This window comes from Phacochoerus africanus, chromosome X, assembly GCF_016906955.1.
Source record: "Phacochoerus africanus isolate WHEZ1 chromosome X, ROS_Pafr_v1, whole genome shotgun sequence".
Lineage (NCBI taxonomy): Eukaryota > Metazoa > Chordata > Mammalia > Artiodactyla > Suidae > Phacochoerus > Phacochoerus africanus.
In genome coordinates this window covers 90,557,061-90,583,958 of record NC_062560.1, presented here as the reverse complement: position 1 = coordinate 90,583,958, position 26,898 = coordinate 90,557,061, and the positions used below count along the sequence as shown (strand labels likewise).

General features: G+C 36.6%; 1 protein-coding gene across 1 annotated transcript in view; it reads right to left on the bottom strand.

Moving 5' to 3' along the window:
- Positions 1 to 2,669: 2,669 nt before the first annotated feature.
- The window catches only part of IL1RAPL2 (interleukin 1 receptor accessory protein like 2), a 284,838-nt gene continuing 260,609 nt past the window's right edge, over positions 2,670 to 26,898 (bottom strand). The window contains exons 4-6 of the mRNA XM_047765637.1: positions 23,173 to 23,316; positions 16,390 to 16,560; positions 2,670 to 4,251 (exon numbers count right to left, since the gene is read on the bottom strand). Of these exons, the coding sequence (XP_047621593.1) occupies positions 3,554 to 4,251; positions 16,390 to 16,560; positions 23,173 to 23,316 (1,013 nt within the window). The 3' untranslated portion in view covers positions 2,670 to 3,553. The remainder of the gene's footprint in view (positions 4,252 to 16,389; positions 16,561 to 23,172; positions 23,317 to 26,898) is intronic.

Sequence of the window (26,898 nt, the reverse complement as noted above, 5' to 3'; positions counted from 1 at the left end):
ATTGCCTCTGGCTGATTTTAGTTCTAAAATAGACAAGTTTTATATGAAAGACTTGGAAGCGAATGATTATTGTTTACTAAATAGCCCCATACATTTATCAGAGTGCCTTAATGTTCAAAACTGTGACCTCCAGTCAAACATCTTAGAACAAAAATGTATGAGTAATAGAGAAATTTGAGCCAGAAAATTTTCAACATTATATTCTCTCCTAGAAAAAAGTAACAACAATTGCAAGTATTTGAACTTAACTGGTCACTATGGAGACATTTTCTGTTCCAACTTCACTCTGGTTTTATCAGCTCACTACCTCACTTTGGGAAATGAATACCAGGAGTGTAAAGATTTATATGTGCAATTTTCAGGATATTTCCCTTGGTCATTATTTAATTTTCTGGAAAATGCTTGGTGAAAACCAACCAATTTATTTAAAAATAAAATGCCAAAGGGCAGACGTTCTTAAAACCAGTGGTTCTATATACTTGAAAGCCCTTCAGTCACCAAGAGGGCCTCCTTTTACTTCTTTCTCTCCAGAATATCCTTCTTTCTCACACCTGTAATTTTCCAAATTGTTGCAAAAAGGTAATCTATAGGATACTTTTGATGTGCTCTTGAAACTTCTCTATAAATTTCTTTTATTCCTGAACTGTTTCTTCTCTCACTGAAGCCTATTTCCTACTTTTGAGCTCCACAATGTTAGCCACAGATCCTCAACAACTTTTCACATGATGGCTACCTTGGGTTCAAGCCTTGTCAAAAGCTCTCAAGTGTCACTGTCTTTTTTTTAATGAGAATGATTAAAGGCAGAACATATTTGGATCTAATTCAGTTAAGGCTTAGAGGGGATGAGGAGATATACCTTCTTTCCAGGAATCCTCCACCTACCTTTCAGAGCCTCCATAGTTAGATTGGTACCCCTACACATTTTTCCAAATTAAAAGCATGTACATATTGTACATCTCCCTGAATATTATTTATTCTTAATATAGTTTTCATTTTCTATGTATCTATTGCTTTTGCGCACTTCTCATTTGTCTCATAATTTCTGTCGTTTCTAGACTTTTTTTTGACTTAGCCTCAATTTATAAAAGTATGTATACTATCGATGGATACACTAAATAAATTTGTTATGAATATATGAAAACTATCTGCACCAGTATTTTTTTAAATTTGCAAAATCCATTTCAGTGAAAAGCTGAGAAGAAAAAAAAAATTCCACTGTGAAAGCAACTGGAAGAATGCATCATGTTCTAGACTAAATACTTATTATGCCCATATGGGCTATATCTTTTAAAAATCATAGATGAAAATTAAATTTTGAATTTCCACCTAGAAATAAATTTTTATAGTGTACACATTGGTTCCTGAAAATGGTAGAAAAGGTTTCTTGTCAAGTTCCCCAACACAAGTGTGAATGCTCTGTTTTTGAGTACCTACTAGTAGTGAAAGGACACATTGTGGCCAGCCAACTCAAATTGCTACCCACGTTTAATCATTGTAAATAAAGGAAGCAGAGAGACTCATGTTATATTTTCAGAACTGGCATGCTCAATACAGAACTATTAGTTTAAAAATACCACTGAACATTCTATTTGAATTAATCTAGATTTCTGTGAAAAACAGAATAATAAAAAGTACAATTGGTCACTTAAACATATACTACTAATTTCATGCAGGTTATTAATTTAGTAATTACACGTATCATTAAAGAACAATGAGTTAAGTACAACTTTATAATACTTGGCAAACAGTTCAGAGCTGATAAATTTCCATTTTGAAATTCCTGTATTTTTTACGGAAGCAAAATTGCCTTTCTCAGTGGAAAAAAATACATCTAGGAAACACCTATGTGTTGAACACTACTTTTTAAGAGAGCAACTAATTGTCCCACTGTGAAATGAACATGTATCACTGCTAAGATTTCACACACTATTAGTGCATAATGCATTTTCTGAGCAGCTGGATATAGAAAAGCAGCAGAAAAACAAGTATGCTGAGCAAAACCCATGGATTACAGGGAATCAATCATGTAAAGAGTTTGAAAGAAATAATCAAAACACATTACTTAATGTTCTCTTATACATTTGAGTTTCACAATTACAAGGGCTGGGAAAATTCTAAATTTTTACACACTGTACATTTGTCTTTGTTTATATTTGCCCCAAAACATGATTTAAGAACTATATGCAAGCTGCCAGAATGAATCTTGATTAACAGTTGACCCTCACAGGAATCTCTATGGAGAGCACACCAAAATTAATTGGAAAAAACATAAAGTAATAATTCACAATAAATACTAGAATAGGGGGACATTCCTTACAGCAAATTCATAATATTTTAGATTATTCACAGGGATTTTCTGATATGGTACAGTCACAGTCACAATGTGAGGGGTGGAGAAGTTTAGTCTATAAAATATACTGTTTGAAGCACCAGGAATAGAGATACTTCTGCAGGAGCCTTGAACACATGGCCAAGTAGATACTGTGTATATACAGAATAGTCTGTTTCACAACTACATTTCAGATGAGAATCACTTCAATTGCTGTTCTACCACTAGTAAACGTGAATCATTCAGCACTTCATCTGTAATATTGTTGTTGCACTTCTTTTCTACTGCTGACATTTGCAGTAAATATTTATTTAAATTCCAACTCCAATGATGTTGAAAAAAAAGTAGGAAGATGTGAGCGTCTTCATATAAATCTTATAGCAGGTCAAGAGATCATTTGGAACAAAAATCCAAATGTGAATTTGTTAGCAAACAATAAAATTCATAACTTAAAATGCATTTTCAAATTGCTAAAACTTTTGTTAATAGGCTAAAAAGCCATAATGTTTGTTCAGCATCATCCTAAAAGAACTAATAACCTATCTATTCATTTGCTTAAGAAATGCACATTGTTGACTTACCTACCAGTTTGCCTACAGAAGATATGCTTACCTAATAAAACTAAAAGCTGTAATTATGAGCTGTTGCTTTAGTATACAGAAGTTGTCCATTATGTTGAAGTTCTAAACATTTCAATCACATTTTTTTTCTTAACCGATCTTCCTCTACAATCTTCCAATTGGCGTGCACCAGCACTTCTTTCTTGATGATTCCTGATTTTCAGTAATTCTATAGAAATTCTCTTTTTCCCTTAAACTTCATTCAGAATTTTCAAATTCAACTAAAGTCTTTAAGTTTTCCTTATTTCAAATACCATGGAAAAGCTGAAATATTCATAAATATAAGGAAGATAACTTACCTACAAACTTGCAGTCTAAGTGGTATCAGAAAACCTACTCTAAATCAATAGAATTAATTTTTTTTTCTTTTAGGGAAGAAATCAAAACTGTACATTGGAACAAGGTACTATACTATAAAATCAGGTCCTTCTATCCCCCCACTACTCTGGAAATATAAACAAAAAATTTAGATAGAAAAGTGATTTCTGTGCCTTTTTCTTTGAACAACTTTTCAGCACCTCAGTGTTATTAGGTGTACTTTTTACTTAGTATAGCAGAAATTTTGTATGCTCACATAGCTGTTCAGAGGACTTCAGATTTTCCACTACCAAATATCACTGGTGAAGCTAAGCTCTTTGGATGATAAAGGTGGCAGGGAACTGTTCCTATGAAATTCCTGGGTATCTTTCAGGGCATTATTAATGGGTAGCTGTCCATTGAGTAGTGTCAGAGGCAGGTTACAGTAAGTGTGGTGGTTGCCTAAGGAAGGTACTGGCAAGGTAGTGGTTGGCATTTCGTGTTTATAACCTCTGCAACAGTGCCTCATTTGCAACGAATCTGAATGGTGGAAATCTGGGAGATCAGCTTGAGATGACACCAGAGAGGCCGAGGTACTGGTCATGGCAATAGAGGGAATAGGCTGGAGTTCTCCAAAGAGTCCTTGTTCTGCAGAGTCCAGAACATGGCACCGAGAAAGCATTTCTTTTTTCTTGATGGGCATTTCATATACTAAGTGCTTCCAAAATTTAGAATTTAATTTGCTGCTTTTGGGTCCCTTCCACTTGATCAAGGACAGAAGTTTGATGCTGCGCTTTAGTGATTCCACTTCCTGGCAATTCACCTTCCCTTTTAATTCTGTACATTCAATCAAAATCACTTTGATTTCTCCACTGACTAGCATATTATGGAGTCTGCTTTCCAATTCAAAAATACTCCATCCTCGTCTGAGAATATAGTCTGGAGTTAGCACGATAATAAGTCTTCTGCTTTGCTCAACACATCTTGTGAGATCTTCAATGTAGGCTACAAATCACAGAAAGAGAGAAAGAGTAAAACAAAGACATCCAGTCTTTAAAGCATTAGGTTTGCACTCTAGTATAGCAAAGATCCAGTCTTTCTCTAAGGTACATCACATTTTCTTTTCTTGTATTACACACTTAGAAAGCTAATTTCCTTAAAAATTAAACTCTTATTTTCTTTCCCCTCATCATTGCTTACAGTATTCTGTTAGCTAATACAAACTCTGACTTCTTCAGAGCTTTGGTGTATTTCAGTTATTTTTATTTACTTAACCATTTAATTCAAGGCGGGCTTCCAGGCTAGTACTCTAAGTGAACAAGAAATTAAAGGGTTGATGAAAAGAGAAATCAGGCCTTTTAATGAAGGTCTCTGTATTTATGGATTTGGTTTGCTTTTTCCTCAGCTTCTAACTACTAAACAAGTGGCAGAGGTGGTGGGGGTCTATGCATATATACTATTTATATTATACTTCAAAGATAATTGTGATAGAAATGGTATAAAATCTCTTCTATAAATCATAGCTTGTTTCTCAGAATATCTTCTATTATTTGCAACCTTAGGTTCTCCATTTTGCCCTTCAAACCCAGTGATAGGGAAGTGGGGTGTGTGTGTGGGTGTGTGTGCGTGCATGCGCACATGCCCATGAGTTTAATTTGAACCAGCTGCTCTTTGTTCAGAGGATGAGTGGGGGTGGAGTTGGAAATGGGAGATGGTGTGGAATGAAGAGTAAAGGAGGAGGAGCCTATCAACTAAGTAAGTCTTTGCTCTACTTTGTGGAGCAATTCTGAAAGTGACATGAGTAAGTTATGGCTTGTTCCTAGTAGAAAAAACACTCAACTAACTCTTGATTTGTTTATCCACGGAATGATCCTTTGCAACCATGATTCCCAAAGTCTTATCCTCCAAAAAGGGAAACACACACATGTGTTAACAAATGGAGTCTTGGACACAGGTGCTGCAACAGAGAGCTGTCTTTACTAAGCAGAGCACAAGGCCTTGTCTAATGTACAGTGCCCTCTAGCAGAAGCAGTGCTTACAGAAGCATAGCAACATTTGTCACTGCAAATCTGCCCAAGGTTACAGACTGCTTCCAAGAAGTCACGTCTGGTACATAGTGTGGAGCCACCAAACAGACCGATACAAGCCACTTGAAAAGAGAAACTTATTTTACAGATGCATATTTAACAGATGATCTCCCTTTTCCAGGGTTTTATTTCTACCACTTAGCAGCAAGAACACTTTGACAAGTGAAAAAGCAAACTTTCTACATACCCTATGGATAAACAAAAGAAAATTTTGAGAGATACACAGAGAACTGCCCACTTAACAATTTGTTGTTACTGATGTTTTGGTTTTTACTTAATACATTTCAGTACTTTCTCATGCAGTAGTTACAAAGACTATATCTCAGGGGATAAGCCAACTTCTAAGGGGAGGGGGGCCTATTAAGAATTTTAAGTGCTTTGTTTTAGAGACTACGTATTCAAGGAAAGAAATCAGCATGGAAATCTGCAAAAAATAAAAAATGAAATCAAAACACCACACAAGGAGCAATAGAGAAGTTATCACTCTGTAATTGCCATTTAGAGAACTGGTGAAACAGAATGGAAGGGAAGGTAGAAAGTTTCAATAGAGTGGAAAAATATTATCCCAATGTATCAACAGCTCTGACTCTTCATTTTCTTCCTTTCTTTCTGCTCCCAAAAAGAAAGAAGTTATGTGGGAAGCTTCATCATTAGAAGTTGGATCTGTAAGATATAGTAAAATAAACTATCATGCATCTTTCCCATTATTCTTTTCACCTTTCCTCCAAACAAAACAAACCCCAACCCAGAATCATGGTATAAGTGCAGAAGTCTATGAAAACACAATTTTACCAGGGTATGTATGAGTTAATTGTTATTTTTACAGAAGAATTCTTTACAAAATGTTTTACCGAGGGGTTATTCCAAATAGTATGCTTCACTCATGAATTGCAGCTTTACATTTAATTTTTAAAAATTGATCTGTACAAACCTTTTCAGGAGCACATTTGTCACATGAACTATACCTCTATGAACAACACATTCTATGTGTTGGGATGTGGCTTAATTTACTTTTTAGCTACACTTTAAAAAAACCAAAAGGTATGTCTATACATACCTGTTCTTAAAGAAAGAAAATGACAAGTGTCCACAGTAGTAGGAGAAACTATACACATACACAGTAATTAATTTGATTGGGATGTCATAGACTTTGGCTTTCTCTAATAGGGAAGGGAACAGGGTACAATTTTTTCCCCATTAATATGGTTCTCCCCCCTTCACCTGTCTGTTATATTTTGACATGTAACAGCTGAGCAGAATGCAAAATTTAGGGTCTGGAGGGGGGCTTCTTAGAGATTCATTAGATATAATTTGCATTTCCCCTCAGAAGGAATGTCTGTCAGGACTGATTCCACTACACTCAGCTACACAGGGTGTGGGTATTGAAGGGAACCTTGGAGAGAGGGAGTGGTCCCTGTCTCCTGCATACTACACTGGCTGTGCTTATCCTGGCAGAGTGTACTGGAGAGTTGAGGCAACCGTCCAGATAATTCCGGCTGAAAACCTGCTCTGGAAGAAAAAAAGGTCTGAATTATCCTGGTTTGCCCTATATATACATTAATCATATGCACTGGAGTCAGTCAGTACATCAAAATTTTCCCTGGGTAGACACAGCCCAAGTGTCCCAAAGAAAACATGAGCCATTTTCTTGGGCCCCGAATTTCGTGTTCCATTTCACTTGGTGAAAAACCAAGTGGAAGTTTTCAGATGTGAAGCCCACATTTCACTTTTTGGGATGGTGATCAGTGGCTGGGCAGCAACCTCAGTGTTTGAAGGCAGCTGGGGAGGTGCCTCTAAGGAAAAGAAGGAGAGACTGTGCCCTTGCTTCCATATTCTGGCTCATTCTCCATGTTTTTCTTTCTATGTTTTTTCTTTTTTCTCTTTTTCTCATCCTCTTTGGCCTACTTGTTTACTCTCTTTCTTCCTTTCATTTTTTTTCTTTTCCTGTTCTCCATCTCTCTCTCATCCCTTTTCCTCCCTCTTTGATTTTTCATTCTCTCCCTTTCCCTGTCCTCATTTCCCTTCCTCTTTTGCCTACTTCTCCTTTCCCCCTTTCTCCCTCCCTTCCTAAATCTTTTTCTTGCTGTCTCTCTATCTTTGGGAAAAAAAACAAGGACATAGACTTCATGGACAATAATAAATAAATTAGCAAGAGACTCAACATGTAGAGTTCATATTTTTTACTTGCTAATCTTTAGCCAGGTAGTTGCTGCTGGCTCCTATGCAGCAAGTGCCCCAAATAATTTTCCCCTTACCCTGGGGTTGCATGTCTGCATCCAGTGACTGTGAATTTGGGTCTGATCCATTAGGGCCATGTTTCATTTCTGCATGTTCTGTGAGCTAAGAATGTTTTTTGAAAAAAATTATAAAGGATTTTAAAAAAAGAATGATGCAACAGAGACCATATATGACCCACAAAGCCTAAAATATTTACTCTCTGGACTTTGACAGAGATTTGCCACCCCTGAATTAGAGGCCAATCAGGATGTTTAGGTTTGAAAAATTTCCAAATAAACTAAGAATTACAGGTATCAAGTTAAGACATTACTGGTCCTGAGCTAGTGTAGTCCCTGACAGACAGTGGTGCTTGCAATGGTAGGGCTGTGGTTTTGTAGGGAGACATGTTAGAAACCTTCAGAAACCATTTAAGAAGTTTCTTACCATGAAGATATAATAAGGAAACGTTTTTCCAAAAAAAAAATCCCTAAATCCCCAGCACATATGAATACTTGCTAAATCTTGTCCTGACTTGTTCAAGCAATTTAGCAACTGAGTAGCAAGAATCCCTTACAAGATTCTTTTTTTCTCCCACATAATAATATAAAATATCCCTTAAATGAAAGGTCATTAAGTTATTTATTTTCAAATTTTTTGGTTTGAAGTAACTTATGATGACAGAAAAATATCTGAAGAAGGTTGTGTCTGACAGCCGTTTGCTTCTCTAAACAAGACTGTGAAACCACACTAGATTATCAACCATGAAACAAAGCTAATTACACTTAATCTATTTGTGATCTTTGTGACTTTGCAAAGAAAAAAAGGGGCAGTTGTAAAAACTAAAATTCCAGTGTATTTAGAAAAGTAGGATTCGATCTAGTAACAAAGCAAAAAAAGTAAACTGAAGGAAGAAATAAAGTGATAAAACAGAAGCAGGAAGAATTGCAGCCCTAAGAATTTGCTTCAAATGGGGTATATATACTTTTTCCAAAAGAACTCTGTACTCCTAAATGTCAGCCTCCAAATCTACTGCAGATGCAGGCAGAAGCTCAGGGGAAAACACTCTTATTCATGAATTTCCATGTGGTCTTGCTACTGCCTACTAACCATTTGATTTGTCAAACTGATCAATTTGCTACTTGTAAATTATTTTTGTGTTGGCACTTGCACTTATGTCAGGATCATTATTAGGGCAGTTAGCATATTAAAAAAAAGTTAAAAAACAAATACTTAGCCTGTAGACAAAAGCATAATTTATTACTTTGCCAGGTTCAAATAATAGAAGCTGAATTTATACCCACAGCCATGTACATGCAATAAACCATTAAAGTTAGACCAGATGCATCAAAACTGATAATGCTGCACTAATTTTAGTGAATATTAGTTAATTGATAGCAATTAACAGTGATATTTATTAAACCTATGGGTTCAGTATGTCAAAACTTAAAATCAAGACAAACTCTGACAGTGATTGAGATGGATCCTCTCCAATGGCTGATGTGGAGAAACAAGCAAAAATAAAACAGACTTCCCATGTATCAAAGAAAAAATGTATTATTTAGTGTGCATGCTCTCTTTCTCTCTCTCTCTCTCTCTATATATATATATTATATAAATATAGACTTACAGTGAGGCACTTTATAATGTAGTCTCACTGAAAATACTATTTTCATTTAAAATAATTATGCTGAATGCTAATCTTTGAAAGAGTTATGTAGGTTGACGACCTTACTCTTTATCTTGCCTGATGTTGCTAAAGCTTTTGGGTCTTGATTCTGCCTCTAGCAGATGTAAGAGTCTGTCTGTGTTCTCGTCACAGAGATTGAGGCTACAAACTTTTGTTTTATTTAGCCAGGTGTGTGTGAGGGGAATAGGGGGTTTCTAAACAGTGTGATATTACTTGCCCTACAGGAATATTTCCTGTCTCCTCCTCCAAGTTACTGGCTTAGTAACTCAAAGTTCACGGGGCTAATAAAAAAAAATATTGGAGTATAGTTGACTTAAAATGTTGTATTAGTTTCAGGTATACAGCAAAGCAGATCAGTTATACATATAAATATATCCATCCTTTTCTCCATATAGGTTATTACAACCTATTTAGTAGACTTTCCTGTGCTATAGAGTAGCTTCTTGTCAATCATCTATTTTTTATAGTAGTATGTATACATTATTCCCATCCTTCTAATTACTCCCTCCCCCCAGCGGTTTCACCTATGGTAACCAAAATATTGGTTTTGAAATCCGTGAGTTTTTTCCTATTTTGTAAATAAGTTCTTTTGTGTAATTTTTAATTATATTCCACATGTAAATGATACATGATATTTGTCTTTGATTCACTCTCACTGGGCTAATTTCTTTGGCAAGATTTTTTCTATTGACTAATGTAAGGTTTCTAATTGATTCTGGTAAATAAATTGATCAATAGTTAACATGGATTTGCTGAGAATTTGTGAGTTCAGGGAACCATATTTATTTATAGTTTTTACTTTGGAAGCTATATTTCTGGTAAGTAATCCCTTACTTTTGTAATATGGTTTCACCAGTGGGTGGAGAGGGAATCATGATAGTGAGTAGAATCTACTTTGGAATGTTGTCCACATCTCCAAATTAGTTCTCTTCCCTCTTTACCTCTTTACTGAGGTAATGGAACACAGAGAATATTGAAAGGAGGGAAAGGTGGAGAGTGGAAAAGAGAGCCTGCAAAATGTGTTTCCCCTACTCTTTTTTCCTTAACCACATGCACTAGAAATCTGTAGATAAAACTAATTCCAATAAATGTACTCGATAAATATGGAACAATACAACTTATTCCTTATATAGCCTTTTCTGTGGTTCCTTTGGTACTTAAGACCATTTTATCCTGGACTTTCACTCTCTCTCTCTTTTTTAAGATGTCTATTCATTGCACCTCCCAAAAGGTAGATTTCCTGACTACACAAATAATTCTTCCTGTAGCTCAAACTTTGATGAGAAACCTCAGTCCATTGACTTTAGTACTTTGTTGTGCATATTGGGTACAATTTCCTCTCTTTTGATTCTAAAATGAAGGGGATGGTGGGCATATATAATTTTATTCCATGTGAGTAAATTGTACACAATGTGTTAAATTTCCATGGTTGTGCATGTCACCCCTGCCTCACACTTTTTAGGTCATAGACATCAGATTGCCTGGAAAAGGATTTTATTACTCCCCAAAGACAATTTACTTGAATGGTGTCCAATATGTCCGGCAATTAGAGGAACTATTGGCAATGAGTAGTTACGGACCCATGTACAAAAATGTTTTTTGCATGCCCCACTTCAGAAGTGACTGGGGATCATCTGAGAGCAGATGTATTCTCCAGTCATTTTTCATTTCAATGTCAGCACAATCACATGGCAAAAAGGCAGTGAAGATTAGAATAGTGAGGAAAGTCTAGCAAATGTGAGAATGTAATCAGACATTATAATTTCCCCCTTAAATTACTGAAGGAGACCTAGCATACTTGAATGATAGAAACTCAGGGAAAATTGAGCATGAAAACAAATGTAAAGACAATTTGATATTTGAGGTCAAATTCATAATATAATTTCAACATACATGGCTGATCAACCATGTGCCTGATAGTATTTTTCACTCACTAGTGCTTTCTCTGGTGCAATAAGTGCAGGAATAACTCCCATAGAGATCTAGATAGAAAGATCACATAGTCTTTCTATCAATGGAAGAGGAAACAGCTGAAACCTTTGCTTTTTGTTTTCTTTTCACTGTCCACTTAGACAACTATAGATTTTTGTAGAGCCTTAGCCAAACTAGTTCATTTTATAATTGTTAATAAGTATTTCATGTGCCCTTTTAAGCACCTTGCTTGCTTTCTCTTAAAGGCATACGAAATCCCCAGAAATGGGTTGTTTCTACTTTTTGTCTTAGAGTGCTATTTTCTCCATCTGATCAGTGTCCCTCAGCCCAGTTGAATAACTTTTATATTTTATGTTTTTTAATCTCTGCAGAAACACTGAGATAAGATGGGCTCAAAAGCCTAAATGGTACTCATCCAAAAATGTCCCCAATCTCAGAATCTCAACTGCACAGCTGGGTTCTGTTGGTCACATGTCAGCTTCAGAGCACATCTGTTCATTCCTAAAGGATCCACTAGGCCCCATGAACACAATGTGCTCTGTGTAGAGTACTTTACACCACAATCCCAGCAGCTGCATGGGTGAGAAAATCTCTACTTCTCAAGTTTGTGTCTCTAGGCAGTTTGAGTAGGGTGTTTTCTATCTGGCTTTCTTTTGGTTGCCTGTCACTTCTGACATTCAGATGCCTGTTGGCAACAAAATTGCTTTTGCTATTCTACTGCAGATGTTTCTAACCTGGGAAGAGACAGACCAGACTTTTACTGGAAAGTAGGAATTCTTGCCACATTCAGGCACCAAACCTGGGAAAACATAAGGAAGATCCTGGCCACAGGCTTAAGAATGGAAAGGTAGCTCACTGCCAGGAAAATAATGTCCAGATCTGAAGATTTTTAGTTTTAGCATTTAGGAAAAATATTTGTGTTAAATCTTCCCATCTGTGCTAGTTCATGATGGTCAAAGGATACTTCCCTAGTAGGGTATGTAAGAAGGGTACAGATACTTTTACCTCGCCTTGAAAAGTGACATCTTTATATTGAAGCTTTTTGAGAACTCATGGTCATAGGAGGGAGAGGGAGAGGAGACTCATTCATGTACTTTCGAAATTGTATGAGTTGGAAAGATCTGTGTGTTGATGAGGTTGAATTGGAATACCATGAGAGTGTACAAAGGAAACTGAGGATACATCAAAAGCTAAGGCATTAAACATGAATGGATTTATGTCCTAGACTTCATTAGTTTGATTCATAGAAAATTATTACAGTAGATCAAGAATGATATTATGAGCCTGCTTTTACAATCCGCAAAGTCCCCATTGCTAGTTCTTAGAGGAAGGAGTGGTTTTGGGTCAACATATTTTAAATGAGATGTGAGGGACAAACACAGCTTATAATAGTGCAACTAGCTGCCCCCCCCCCCGCAGGAATGTGTCTATATTTATATAGCATAACCTGTTAAATCTGTACCAATGGCTGAAAATACAGACCACAGAAGCTTCTTTAATAACACACATACACCAAGTCCAAAATGTTCTACTCTGTCATTCATGTGTAAATCAAGTATATTATTCATATACTTCATCGACTTCCTGAATGCGTGCTAAAAATGCCAAGGAAAAACTCGTTAATCGTGACATGGTGACTGCTCAGCCAGCTCTGAAATGTTGATGGAAAAGAAAAATTGTCAAAGGGCCTTTTTAAGAACTTATGCAGGTTACACTCGCAAATCGGAATTCAGAGAACATGAATTTGCTCGTTCAGGAAGGAAGGATTAAAATCAAACACCCTCCAGTGGTTGCATCTAAAAACTACATAGTTATCCAAAATGGCTTACTTGTGAAAGGAGTCTTCCTGTGTGCCATTGAGTACCTAGGATCCACGTCCCTGCTTAACCTAATTATTATATAATTGCAAACAATTAAAATTATCTTCTATGGACCGTAAAATTTCTGTTCATCCTGATAACATAAAAATGCTCAAGAGGATGTCAAGTTCCTTAAGTGCCAAGGTATACTAGGTGACAACTCCCTATTATCTCTTTTGTAGTGTGTTACAGTTCTCAGCTAAAATCTTGGAGTTTTGTGCTAGGAAATGCAGCTGTATAAGCCTCAAACCCCATGGTCAAGGACGACATTTAGACCTGTCTATGATACACCAAAACAACTAATCGATTTCAATCAATTTAGCCCATCAACTAGCTGACTCAATGAGGTGTAAAATAGTCTACCACCTGTTTGGCTAAATCGACATAGCAGGTTGATTCAGGTTGATTCAGTAGACCCATCAGGTCATCAAAACAGGCTGAGAGAACACAATTTGGATGCATCTCTCATGCTCTCCGAGTCTTACTCTCACCCATGCCCAATAGCTGCTTCTTTATACAATAAGAAAGTGTCATCCACTGAGTCTCAGGTAAAGTGGCTCGCCTGTGTTCCATGTTGTCCTTATTTCCCTCTCTGATGTGCTCAATGTTGAAACATTTTTTCCAGGTCAGGAGAAAGATAATCAATGATAACATGTTCAGACATGAAGACTGACATTTTTTCAGGCACTTGGTGGGGTTGATAAAGACTGTCTATTGTGGTGCCAACAATTTAGGAATGTAAGAAGGCAGACATTGAATCCACATTAAATCCTACTAAAGATGACTTGACATAGAATATAAATTCCACTTTAGTAATGATATTCCTGTAATACAATTTGGGATGTTATCACTCTAAAAACTTATTTTGTAGAATTCAACAAGATGCTCATGGCAAAAATGCAAGAAATACATAGTAATCTATAGCATTAAGCAGAAAAATAGTAAAGGGATATTTTCAATATTTCTTTAATGATTTGTCAACCTTTTATAGGTATTCTTTCTAATATTTGAAAACAATAAAAGCAATATAGTAATTAGTACTGAGACTATTCCTATTTCTTTCAGCAAAAATCTCCTTTTTAGCTTTCATATTCCCTTTGTTAAAATGTTTACTTATTTCGTTCTTATTATTTCCACTTGGTTTAAACCAACACTTTTTAAAATTGAAGTATAGTTAATTTACAATGTTGTGTTAATTTTTGCTGTACACCAAAGTGATTCAGTTATGCATACATATATACACACTCTTTTTAAATATTCTTTTCCATTATGATTTATCATAGGACATTGAATATAGTTCCCTGTGATATATAGGACTTTTTGAACCAACCCTATAAAATCAAAAGCATCTCTGAAGTGTCCACTGAGCTGAAGTATCCTAGGTGATAACAGGGGTATGAATATAAATGAGAGACAATATCTGCCCTCATGGAGCTTAGAATCTTGCTGACAAGATGATACATAAATAGATGGAAAGCTACATAAAATTATAAAATAATACAAAATATCACAGAGTACAGTTTTTACAGTCAAACGTGATTGTACACTATGTACTCTAAGGCTAGAGAAATTACTATGGACTTTTCACAGAGTCAGTGATATGGAGAGGATAAATAGGATTTGTAAAGGTATAGAAGATTAACATGAACAAAAGAATTTCAGGGACACACAATGTACCTCAAAGGCACAGTTTGGCTAGAGTAGAAGGTATGAGTAAGGGAGATGGTAGGAGACAAGTTTAGGAGATAAATCTGGGCTGGCACCAGACTGTAGAAGTATTTAGCTAAGGGTTATGGGTTTTATCCTATAAGAAATGGTGAAGAATTTAGGTTGTTTAATAGCAGAGAGACATGATCAAGGAGGTGTATATATATATATTAGTGGGACTAGATGGATGAGATGGATGAGAGGAAAAATTGGGAAGGCAGAGAGTAATCAACATTCAGGAATAAGGTGATTAGGGCCTATACTAGAATAGTAGAAGTGGTAGTGGAAAAGAGAGAGATACAAAAGAATAAAAAATTTCTCATTATCAGTATGTTCTTTGGGGCTTGGTCAATGCAGAAGTGGTATTTCAAGTTATGAAATTGAAAATTATAGAAAGAAAAAAGGAGAGGGTCATGGGAAGAAATTTAGGTAAATCTTACATTTATGGAAAGTAATGGACCAACATATTGTTTCTTTCTATGCATGTTTAAGTGTGTATACTCATGTGCACAACCCAAACATACCCAGAAACATATGTACCCTGAGAAAAGACATGAATAACCAAAACTCAGTTGTCTCAGTTTGTCTCCTGCCAGCTTACAGATCATGGTGGACTGATGATAATCTGAATAAATACTATTGAGGAATAAATAGTGTGATGTAGTAGAGTGAGAACCAGAGTCAAACAGATTTGGGTTCTAACTCTATCTCTACTATTTGCCAGCTGAGTGGTCTTGGACATCTTTCAGGCCTTCTTGCCTCATATGAAAGAGGCACCTGCTGTCTCTCCACATAGGGTTATTGTAAAGATGAAATGAGATAATGTATGTGAAAATATTTTATATACTATGAAGTACTGAAAATAAATCACCGTATTCTGATATGTGGTCAAATCTCCCCCTTAAGGATATTAATGTAGATACAGATGCAAAGTAACTCTAGCACTTTTAATTTCCCTCAATGTCATTTCAAGCTCTTTGAGGGCAGAAACCATATCTTTTCTGTATTTACCTCATGCTTTACCATGTACAGTACTCTGAACATTAACAGGGGAAAAAAGTATATTTTTTTAACCTGAACCTGAATTTATTCTGAATGCTCAAAAGTAGCTTTCAATATGCAGCATAATTTAAAAGTAGCATTCAAGCCCAAATAGTCCAGAACTTCTTAAAAATAATTTAAATACACCATGAAGGTGTCATATCAATGGCCTCACATACATTTTTAAATGGATTTTTTTTTCTATAAATATGGAAGTGAATATCAAGGTACAAGTTCAGAATTATTAGTGACAATGATTGTAGGTATAGGTAGAAGCGCAATAATAGAAGACTAGCTTTGGAACTAAAAGGCTTTGAAAAGACTTTGATTTACACAGATTTTTTTTTTTTAAGGATCACCATTTTCTCAGAACAGTAAGGCAATATATTAAAGGCACGATTTTAAGACCATACCTAAAATATAAGTGAGAGTGAGTTCTAAAAAATTCGGATGCTATAAAGTCAGAACACAGGCAATGGGGAAAATTTTGAATTTAATAAAATCTCCCATGAGAAAAGAACTATCTAAATACTTGGCCCTGACATTTGACGTCTTCCATAAAAGTTCTTAAGTGAAACCAAACTTTTAAAATACAGAACTTGAAAGTACTTACTTCCACTTGGAATCAGGTCCCTTTCTGGGATGAAGAGCTTATAACCATAGTGTTTTTCTAGCACATCTGGCAGTATTTCAAGAGCAAACTGCTCTTCCTCAGGGTTGTCGCAGTCTAAAGTATCTTGGTCCACTTTTGTGTAAGAAAGATAGGCATCATATTCCTTGTTGTCTTAGATATAAAGAAAAACAAAAGGGTTGTATGTATTATTAGCAAGTTCTCTTTAAGTACTAAATGGCTATAATCATTAACAGGATGGAATAAGCACTATAATTAGTAACTCTCATTAACAATTAGAAAAAATAAGTCACATACAATAAGAAATCAAATGCATTTCAACATAAGCTAGTTATAGTCATATGATATGAACTGAAACTTTTATGCAGTGGGCAACATACAGTCAGGGCAAAATAAAAGAGAATTATTATTTGTGACTTTTGGTGTGAATGATTAGCTCAGTGTGTCTGAATGCAGGACTAAATAGACCAAAGTCATGGATTTGAACTCTTTCTGTGCCAGTTGGCTTGGTTCTGTTACTTGGTCACAGACTATACCTTGTTTGCACAAATATGTGTAAAAGATCCAAGAGGGGCTGAGCGCTAGGGTGTGGAAGATCGAAATAATCCAGCCTCACTCCTGGAGACACTACTTGCAGCACATGCCATACTTCCAGTTGGTTAGTGTCGTCATCCTCATATACAAAATGCAGTTCATTACCAAATATTAGAGACAGCAGCTGGGTTTTATACAAATGCATTGCCTCTTATTCTTATTCAATCCATGGCCAACTAATCTGACACAAGCTTCCAAAAGAAGCCTTTGTTTCAAAATATACATCCTTCCAGTATTGCCAAATTAGGTTTTCCCTTCACACATTTAGTCAGAGAGTTAACTGTATTTTAAGAATGTATTTTTTCCTTCTTTGCTGTATTGGCTCAGAGCCAGTCTCCCCAAAGAGAAAAAAATATGAATATATATATATATATATATATATATATATATACACACACACACACATATACACACACACACGCACATATATATATATTTTCTTCCTGAAAATATTAATGAATACAGCTACTCAACACATTAGTCACCATTGGTTTTAGAAGTGACATGCTTGAAAGTTATAGATGTTTTCAAAATTCCCTTATTTATAGAAAAATTATTTTAAAAAGTTAATATAGTAAGCATAGACTCACATGGAACTATTAGTATTTATTAAACCTAGTTATTTGCAAATACTAACTTTAAAAGACCAGTAAACATTTCAGGATTTGTTTCTAAAACACACAAATATTTTCCATTAAACCAGGCCTGATTAGAATATAGCTAAAACCTGACTAAAGGTAATTTACAGAATGAAGCACCCACACACTTACCTATGCCATTAATGATTTGATTCTAGCTGATGAAGGAGGAATAATGACAGGTATATAAAGAGACAAAAATAACTTATGGTAGGAGTATGCAGGAACCCCTGACTATCTAGAGATAAATGAGGCAGGATAACATTGTCCTAATACTAGTAAGATTCCAGGCTTCACTACCTCCACATGAAAGGAACTCTGGTTATTTATGTTCAGATGGTGCCTGAAGCCAGGAGGCTTATCGTTAGCCTGTCCTCGAGCTGGAAAAGACTTCTGTAAACCTTGCTTGGGTTATTTGATTGCCTAGAAGCAGATGCGCATGAAGGACTGCCCCAATAGTTGAGATCATTTGGCTCACAAATGGGGTACATTCCACTGTTACGCATAAAACGCCACTTGGAAGTGAGAATGTTCATAAGCAATGCTAATGTAAGAACCTCCTGGTAATCCTAGCACCTCTGCCCTTGTTCCAATCAAGCTCAGGATGCACCTGCAGGCCCTTGACTTTCTCCAGCTAGAATTACTCACCTGGGATTTAGAGCTGCCGGTGATACACAGCTGGAAGAATAAAATAGGCCAAAGGACAGATAGCTCCATTTCTATGAGCAGAATGTATTTCATTGTCCTTCATTGATGGTGTTGCCGCCTCAAACTCCATCATATCAGACTAGACCCTAGTTTCCTCTGACTTTGATAACTCTATCTCACAAACCTCTGTAAATTCAACTACTTATTAATTCATTCAACAATGATTTGTTGAGCATCTACTATAAGCTAGCTATCTGCAATGATTACCTGACATTTTTACCTATATGACTAGGGCTTTTAGACTCTTGCCCCATTGCTTGTCTTGACTATGACTATTTGTCCTCCAACCATACCTAATCTCACATATTCCTGGTATTGTCCTTCACCCTATAGTCTAATATAGGTGGTGCTATAAAGACTTTCTTCCAGGAGTTCCTGTTGTGGCTCAGTGGTCGATGAACCAATTAGTATCCATGAGGACGCAGGTTCAATCCCTGGCCTTGCTCAGTGGGTTAAGGATCTGGTGTTGCCGTAAGCTATAGTATAGGTTGCAGACACAGCTCAGATCCCGCATTGCTGTGGCTGTGGTTTTAGGCTGGCAGCTGTATCTCCGATTCGACCCCTAGCCTGGGAACTTCCATATGCTGTGAGTTCAGCCCTAAAAAGACCAAAAAAAAAAAAAAAGCTTTCTTCCAGAGAAATATTGCTATATTTGCATATTCCAAGTTATGCCAAGAACATAGATATATGGTTTTTGTCTTTTTAGGGCCATACCCGCAGCATATGGAGGTTCCAAGGCTAGCTAGGGGTCAAACGGCAGCTACAGCTGCTGGCCTACAACACAGCCACAGCAACACCAGACCCAAGCTACATCTGCGACCTACACCAAAGCTCATGGCAATGCCAGATCCTTAACCCACTGAGCATGGCCAGGTATTGAACCTGCATCCTCTTGGATACTGATCAGATTCCTTTCTGCTGAGCCATGATGGGAGCTCCAAGAACATGCATATATTTGATATACATTAACACCAAAAACATCTGGATAATAAATTGTATGGAATATTCTAGAAACAGACCATTCTTTGGAAAATGGTTGCTTCTGGTTACAATCATGTCCCTTTAAGATGAACTAAAGGTGGAGAGCTGGACTTCCCATCGTGGCTCAGTGGTTAACGAATCTGAGTAGGAACCATGAGGTTGCGGGTTTGATCCCTGACCTTGCTCAGTGGGTTAAAGATCCGGCATTGCCGTGAACTGTGGTGTAGGTTGCAGACACGGCTTGGATCCTGCATTGCTGTGGCTCTGGCGTAGGCCGGTGGCTACAGCTCCGATTCAACCCCTAGCCTGGCAACCTCCATATGCCACCAGTGTGGCCCCAGAAATGGCAAAAAGACAAAAAATAAAATAAAACAAATGTGGAGAGCTTATGGTAGCTGACCAGAGCAGAAAGAGAGCTCTCAAAGTCACCATGTCAGATGTCCCAGAAGGTCTAAGATGCCAGCTAGTGCACAAGCCGTGACACAGATGCCACAGTTTAAAAAATGCACTTCAGCCCTATGTATACAGCCAAGAAAACTTCATGAATAGCCACAGCTGTTGCTCACAAAGAGGAGCAAGATAGATAGAGCAATAACAACATCATCATAGAATAAGGTTAACAGCAAGTCCTGAAAATTGCTTTAAAATTGAATGGGAGGGGGAGGGAGTGGGAGGGATCGGGAGCTTGGGCTTATCAGACGCAATTTAGAATAGATTTACAAGGAGATCCTGCTGAATAGCATTGAGAACTTTGTCTAGATACTCATGTTGCAACAGAAGAAAGGGTGGGGGAAAAAATGTAATTGTAATGTATACATGTAAGGATAACCTGACCCCCTTGCTGTACAGTGGGAAAAACAAACAAACAAACAAAAAAAACTGAATGGCAACAGCACTTTGCTAGGTGAGGCTAATGAGGCTTTCTCTGTGTTAAATCATGCTGACCAAGCTCATATGAGAAACTAGAAAGCACCACAATGCAGAAAGAGCATTATAAGCAAGAGGGCTTGCTCAGTGGTCACCATAGGTATGCTGTTCCCAATGAAGAGAGAACTTATGAATAAGGGAACCTAACTCTGTGGAAGAATTTTCTTGTTGTCACACTGCCCCCTCCCTTATTTTTTGCTTTTTAGGGCCACACCTGTGGCATATGGAAACTCCCAGGCCAGGGGATTGAATTGGAGTTGTGGTTGCTGGCCTACGCCACAGCCACAGCAATGTGGGATCTGAGCCGTGTCTGCAACCTACAACACAGCTCATGGCAATACTGGATCCTTAACCCACTGAATGAGGCCAGGGATCAAACTCCCCTTCCCGTTTTTAAATCTCATTTTAATCCTGTTCACCATCAGGAAGCTATTCCTGTTTACAGTGCAGTTCTTCTGGGACTATGCTAAACACAGCTTAAATCCTTAGCTTCTAAAGAAGTGCAATACCGTGTAACTATACTACTAGTGTGTGTGTGTGTGTGTGTGTGTGTGTAGTGTTGCTCCAGATGAAGAATATATATACATATATATGTAAATACATCATTCATAGTGCTTGGCACATAGTAGATAATAAGTATTTAATGACTGCATAATTCAAAGGTTAAATCAATGAAGCAATCATCATTTGCTGAACTGAAATGAATTATAGTGAAAATGTTTAAGAGTTCAAAGTTGGATAGGTTTGATTTTAGTTAAAAAATACAGCATTTTTATAAGAACTTTTAGGAAATAATACTATATATATGAATCAAAGAAAAAACATGAATAAAAAGTACCTGGGTAAAACTATTTAAAAATATTTAAAAAAATGAAAAATTTGGTAGGTTATCTAGCTGACATTTGGCATCATGAAACTGTATTTCTTAAAGGGTTTTAATATTCATTCATTCATCCTCACTAAATACCTGCTGACTTTTTAGCATTCCACTCAGCTAGTACAGAGATTGTGTATTTAAGGTCCAGGATTCCATGTAGGAACATAAACTATTTTAAATTTCCTTCCCGCTGAAAACCCTTGAAGTTCCCCACTAATTGCATTTTTTTCCCTAAAATAATTGTTTCGGCATCAGTCTACACAATTCTCTAACTGAAATGCTCCAGATTACTTGTCATCTTTGGCCATATTGGAGCTACAGATGCAAAATGTCCTATGATATTAGCATGGATTTTTAGTCTGGATTATTGGATATGGATGATGAAAGTAATCAGTTATAATTAATTATCAGATTAACTTAATAAATTATATCACCTCTTACAAAAAGTGTTAACAAATTGCTTGTAATCATGACCTAAAGCAAATGAATCACAGGAGACTCCCTTTCATGTACATGGATATTTTAGCCATTTGTTGGCACTTGGGAACCAGTGAAAATTTCCTTAATAGCATATTTCATCTAGTTGTTTTATATGTATATGTAAGAAGTCAGATTTTTCATTAATTGTTGCATATAGAAACTGAAGGTACATCTTCATACATATTTTTGGAGCATGTAATTATGATCAGGACAGGCCTTAATTTCTCATTTTGAAGATATGTCTAAATAAGGGCCTGTAATACTTTTAAATAGGCTGCCATAGTCATTAAGTAAATACATTGCTTGATAAAGAGCATGCTCATCAAAAAGCATTTCTCTAATTTACTGTGAAAACAAAATAATAAAAACATACTCATATCATTGTTTATATCAAAGTAACACTAAGACCAAAATAAAAGATTCCTCAAAAATCTGGATGTTATAGTCAACACTCTGCCCTTCTCCTATCACTATAAAAATAAAACAAAATCATGAACTGCTCTCCTTTGAGGATCTCAAAAGAAACAAAAGATCTAACCTTCATTATTCCAATACAAAGAAAACTAAGATTTAAATCTGCCTTTTTAAAGTAATGACTTACAATTGGGCTTTTTTATTTTGGCTTACTGGAGGCATTTCATATATGCTTCCAAGGCTTATAGCAGTTTGTGAGTGAGGACTTTATACACAAGGAGTGATATGTATGATTTCTTATTGATATTTATTAGAAGTATGATAATTTATTCTCTTAAATAATTAAATCATTTTAGAATGTTCAAAGAAACCAGGCTCAATACAATTTTTGTTGCTATTTCATGCATAAGATTTCCAAAGGTGATAAATGGCAAATATAAGAAAATTATGAGCCACATTCTGAATTTTTATCGTTTGAGGTTGCCTTTGAGAATTGTGCTACAATCATCCAAAATATGAGGGTCCACATGTAATATGAGATTTAAGATAAGTATCTTCGTAGTTTGTTTTTTTTTGTTTTTGTTTTTTTTTCGTGCCCTCAGCATGCGGAAGTTTCCGGGCCCCAGGATCAAACAAATGCCACAGCAGTGATCCAAGCTGCTGCAGTAACGTCAGGATCCTTAATGCACTGCACCACAGGAGAACTCTTCCATAGGTTTTAATATATTTCTTGTATGCTTTGTTAGTTTTTTGATGCCAGGAAGGGCTAAATATGATCTGTACCTAAACTGAATTTTCTGGAGGGAAAAATGGATTTGATTCTTAATTTGTTTCTTAGGGAATGGGCTTTGACAGCAATTGTTTGTTCTCCTGACCAACTAATGTCTTGTTAAACTATTTTTTTTTGGAAATAATTTCAAGAAATAAAACTATTTATGAAACACCCGTATATCCTTTACCCAGATTCATCTATTGTTAATATTTTTCCCCTTTACTCTCTCTTTATAGATAATATAATGTTTTAAGTTGCATTTAGTCATAGCCCTTTAAATTTTTCATGTGTATGTCCTAAGAATAGGGATGTTATCTTACATAATCACAAATTCATGCCTTTTAAATAAATTTGAACAATAGGCGATAACTTACCATCTGTAGTTTCATCACCTCCAAAATGCTGTCGGTAGAAGAGCATCAGTTCAATATTGTAGCATTTGTAGATGACCACAAGCAGTACAAGGAGGAGCAAGATTGCTCCCAGGCCTCCTGCAAGCTCGATTTTGTAGATTAAATCTGGAACAAATAAACAGGAAAAGGTAATTAAATCAGCAACACTTGGGAACTTCCCGTATTTCTCGTCTCTAAGATGTACAACTGCTGTTTTTCTTTACAGAAGATTCTTGCTTCATGCTGTAAGTAGATTTGTTCCTGATACATTTGTGCAAATATATTCTTTTGTGAAATCAACTTCTTTTCTAAATATTTGAGTAATTTAATATTGAAAGTGATAGGTCTATCTGAAAAAGAATAGGCACTCCCAATTTGTTTTGAACCCATCTAGATCTCACATATATACTTTTGCTTTAAGTGTATTTCAGGAAACTATTAATGCTGCCTTTTACTGGGTCCAGCTCCAATATTTTGTTGTTTCTGTTAAATTATATTTTGGCTTAGCAAGATTACCATCTAATACTTCTCAGGTCACAGGCCCTAGTCTTCTATAGGAGAAGAGCCTCATAAAATTATTCTCAGAATGAAGTAAAATCTAATGAGCTTGAAGGATTTAACTATTTCATTTAACCTCAGTAGAACATAATCCAATAGAAAGTAGGCAGGGGGAATTAGCTCATCCATTTCCCCTACTTGTTTGAATAAATGACTATAATTTGTATGTGATATAATATGCCCAATTGGGCTAAAAGAGTATGAGAAATCCAGGCTAATTACTTGGCCTCTTCAGCCTACACCAGGCTACCTGATAGCAGCCTAGGGCTGTTCCAGTGGGGCACCCCTAGAACTCTGAGAGTTGGAACAATTAAATGAACACATAATGGAAGGAGAAATAATACATCACAGGCTCAAGGAATAGTGACTTACCTGTAGCTTAATTAGTAATATTAACACATCTAGGGTGTATCATCAAAAGAGAGGATAATATCGTAGAATTTAGAAAAAGGGGAAGTCAGAGGAGAATATAGAATATGAATTCAACAATGTCTACAGGAGAAATGCTGAATCTGAAAGACGTCAGACCAGAGACATATTTTCCACTGTGGAACAGGACTATTCATTGATCTCAACATAATAGAGATAAAACTGCCTTAAAATTTAGTTAACCTCTACTTAATCTAATTCCTAATTGCTATGTGACTCTTTTATTACTAACTCAGCTTACCATGTAACTACAGACAGAAAAAGGGAGTGGCATTTTAGTTTGTAATCAGTTGCTGATAAGTTTGGTTGGCATCAATCAGCTTCCCTAGATGCATCAATTTGGGGGTACTGCCAAAATCAAATTGATGATCATGACAGATTGCCATTCTTGAAGGTCTCTTGACAAGGAGATCATCACCCTTTCCCTGGGATTTTCCCTTGTCTCTATATAGGTGTACTGCTTGAGATAAATTAAGCTCAATATAACAATTAAGAAAAAAGATAAAATATATACTATAAGTAACACATATTATAGATGAAATTTTCTGCCGGCTACTATCTATTCTCTAATTCTTTAGGGCAAGAATTGTTGGTTCAAATTCAGTGATGAAAAATCTAACTGTAGTTTAATTCACTTACCCAAGGTCATATACCAAAGGCCAAAGCGAGACTTGAGCCCAGATATTCTAACGTCAAATTTAAGGTTCTTGTTATTACACCACAGCTTTGTATGCTCCATACTGGGAAGTGACAATGAAAAGCCTTCTCCCTGTTCCTCCGTAGAACTGTTGATAATGCTTCTCAAGAACATATGACTCTTGTCTCCTTCTGCCCTTTCAATTCTAAGGAAAGAAGCTAAACTACAATTCAGCAAACAGATGATAGGACAGATCCCAGGCACTTCACTGGGGGGCACTGAAGAATGCTATAGCTGTACCAGGAAGGAAGGGGGGCTCCTTGGAGTCCAGTATATGAGAAAAACTTTGAGGTTTCATGGGGATATAGAGAATTTGGTATTTTCAAGGAGATGGAATAAGAGAAGAGATGGTAGTGGCCCAAGACAGCATGGCCAATCACAGAGTCACTGAATAGAAATGTAAGAAACATAAATGCGGAGTTCCCATCGTGGTGCAGTGGTTAACGAATCCGACTAGGAACCATGAGGTTGCGGGTTCGGTCCCTGCGCTTGCTCAGTGGGTTAACGATCCGGCGTTGCCGTGAGTTGACTCGGCATTGCTGTGGCTGTGGTGTAGGCCAGCGGCTACAGCTCCGATTGGACCCCTAGACTGGGAACCTCCATATGTCGCGGGAGCAGCCCAAGAAATAGCAAAAAGACAGAAAAAAGAAACATAAATGCCATTATTTTTGAGTAAGGAGAGGGGAAGAAGGATGGAAAAAAAAAGGGAGTGAAGCTGCTATGAGAGACAAAATATATTAATAAGGAGCATTGTGAAGGAACACAATGAGTGGAAATCGGAAACTGGAATCTGTCTCTCTATCCTGCCTGCTGCAAGAGGTGGTCATTTTGAAAATTAAGCCACAAAATTTCAGGTAAAAACAATCCTACTATATATTAGCTGTCTCCTGCCCTCTCTATAGAAAATGGCTCCCCAGTAACCACTGCCTGCCTCTATGTGGGTGGTAAGGCAAGCTTGCTATTGAGACCTCCGTGGGGCTGCAATATCACAATCTCTGCTTGTTTTCTTACCACGTTCCATCAATTATGCATTTTTAATAGCCAGTGTTAAATTGACAGAGCAATATGATTTCTTTTTTGTTTACTCTGAAAACTGAATTCTCTTTGACTGTAGGTCATTGATTGACAATTCAACATGTTTTTCCTATTCTAAAATGTTCATTTAATGTTGTAATTTTTTGGAAGTCTCTCCCTCTGTGTTTCACTCTCTGATCAGAAAAGCTCTCAACTTTTTTCAAAGTCACTGAGTGGGAATTTTTTTCAGCAATTTCTATGTTATTTACAGAGTAGAGTTGCTATTAGGTGGATGGAAAACTTCAGCTGCAGGAACAATTTGTACTCCCAAGTATCAGACACCTTTTTTTCAACAGTAAATTTATGGAGGAAAACTGTGGTGTGAAAAGTACCTTTGTGGTTTGGGGGTCCATTTTATAAAAATGTCTTTGAAAGATATTACCTAATGATGGCTGTTTACATTGAAAACTGTGGACCTAGTCCCTGAGACTCAACCAGTATTCTTTGATTTATCCCAGGCAGCCACATTAAAAGGGAAACATGTATCCTATAATCAGAGGGCAGAATTGCCATCACCCAGATGACACGGCTTTTTCTTTTGTCTTCTGTTTTCAACTGTCATTTTCCATCTCAGCAGGAGCTATACTTCTAGGGAGAGTTCCTGACTGAGAAGGTGAAAGTCATTTCATCTGGACTTTGTTGTGTATATACTTCATAAGAATAGCGATAGCCAGAACAGCAAATATTTATGGCACTGTAACATTTTCTAGGCCCCCCAAAGTACAAGTGTATTCTTTTTTACCTTCTTCACTTGAACCCAACTATTTCTTCATTTTAAACATGAAGATAAGGCAATATAGAATGGGACAAATAGCAGCTGAAGTCCAGGCACTGGAAAGCATGAAGACTGGAAATGTTTTGAGCTTACACATAAGTTGGAAGGCAGGTTAGGAGATACCACCTGAGGATTTCCTATACAAGTTGAGGATTCAGGGTGGGGCAGTAGCACT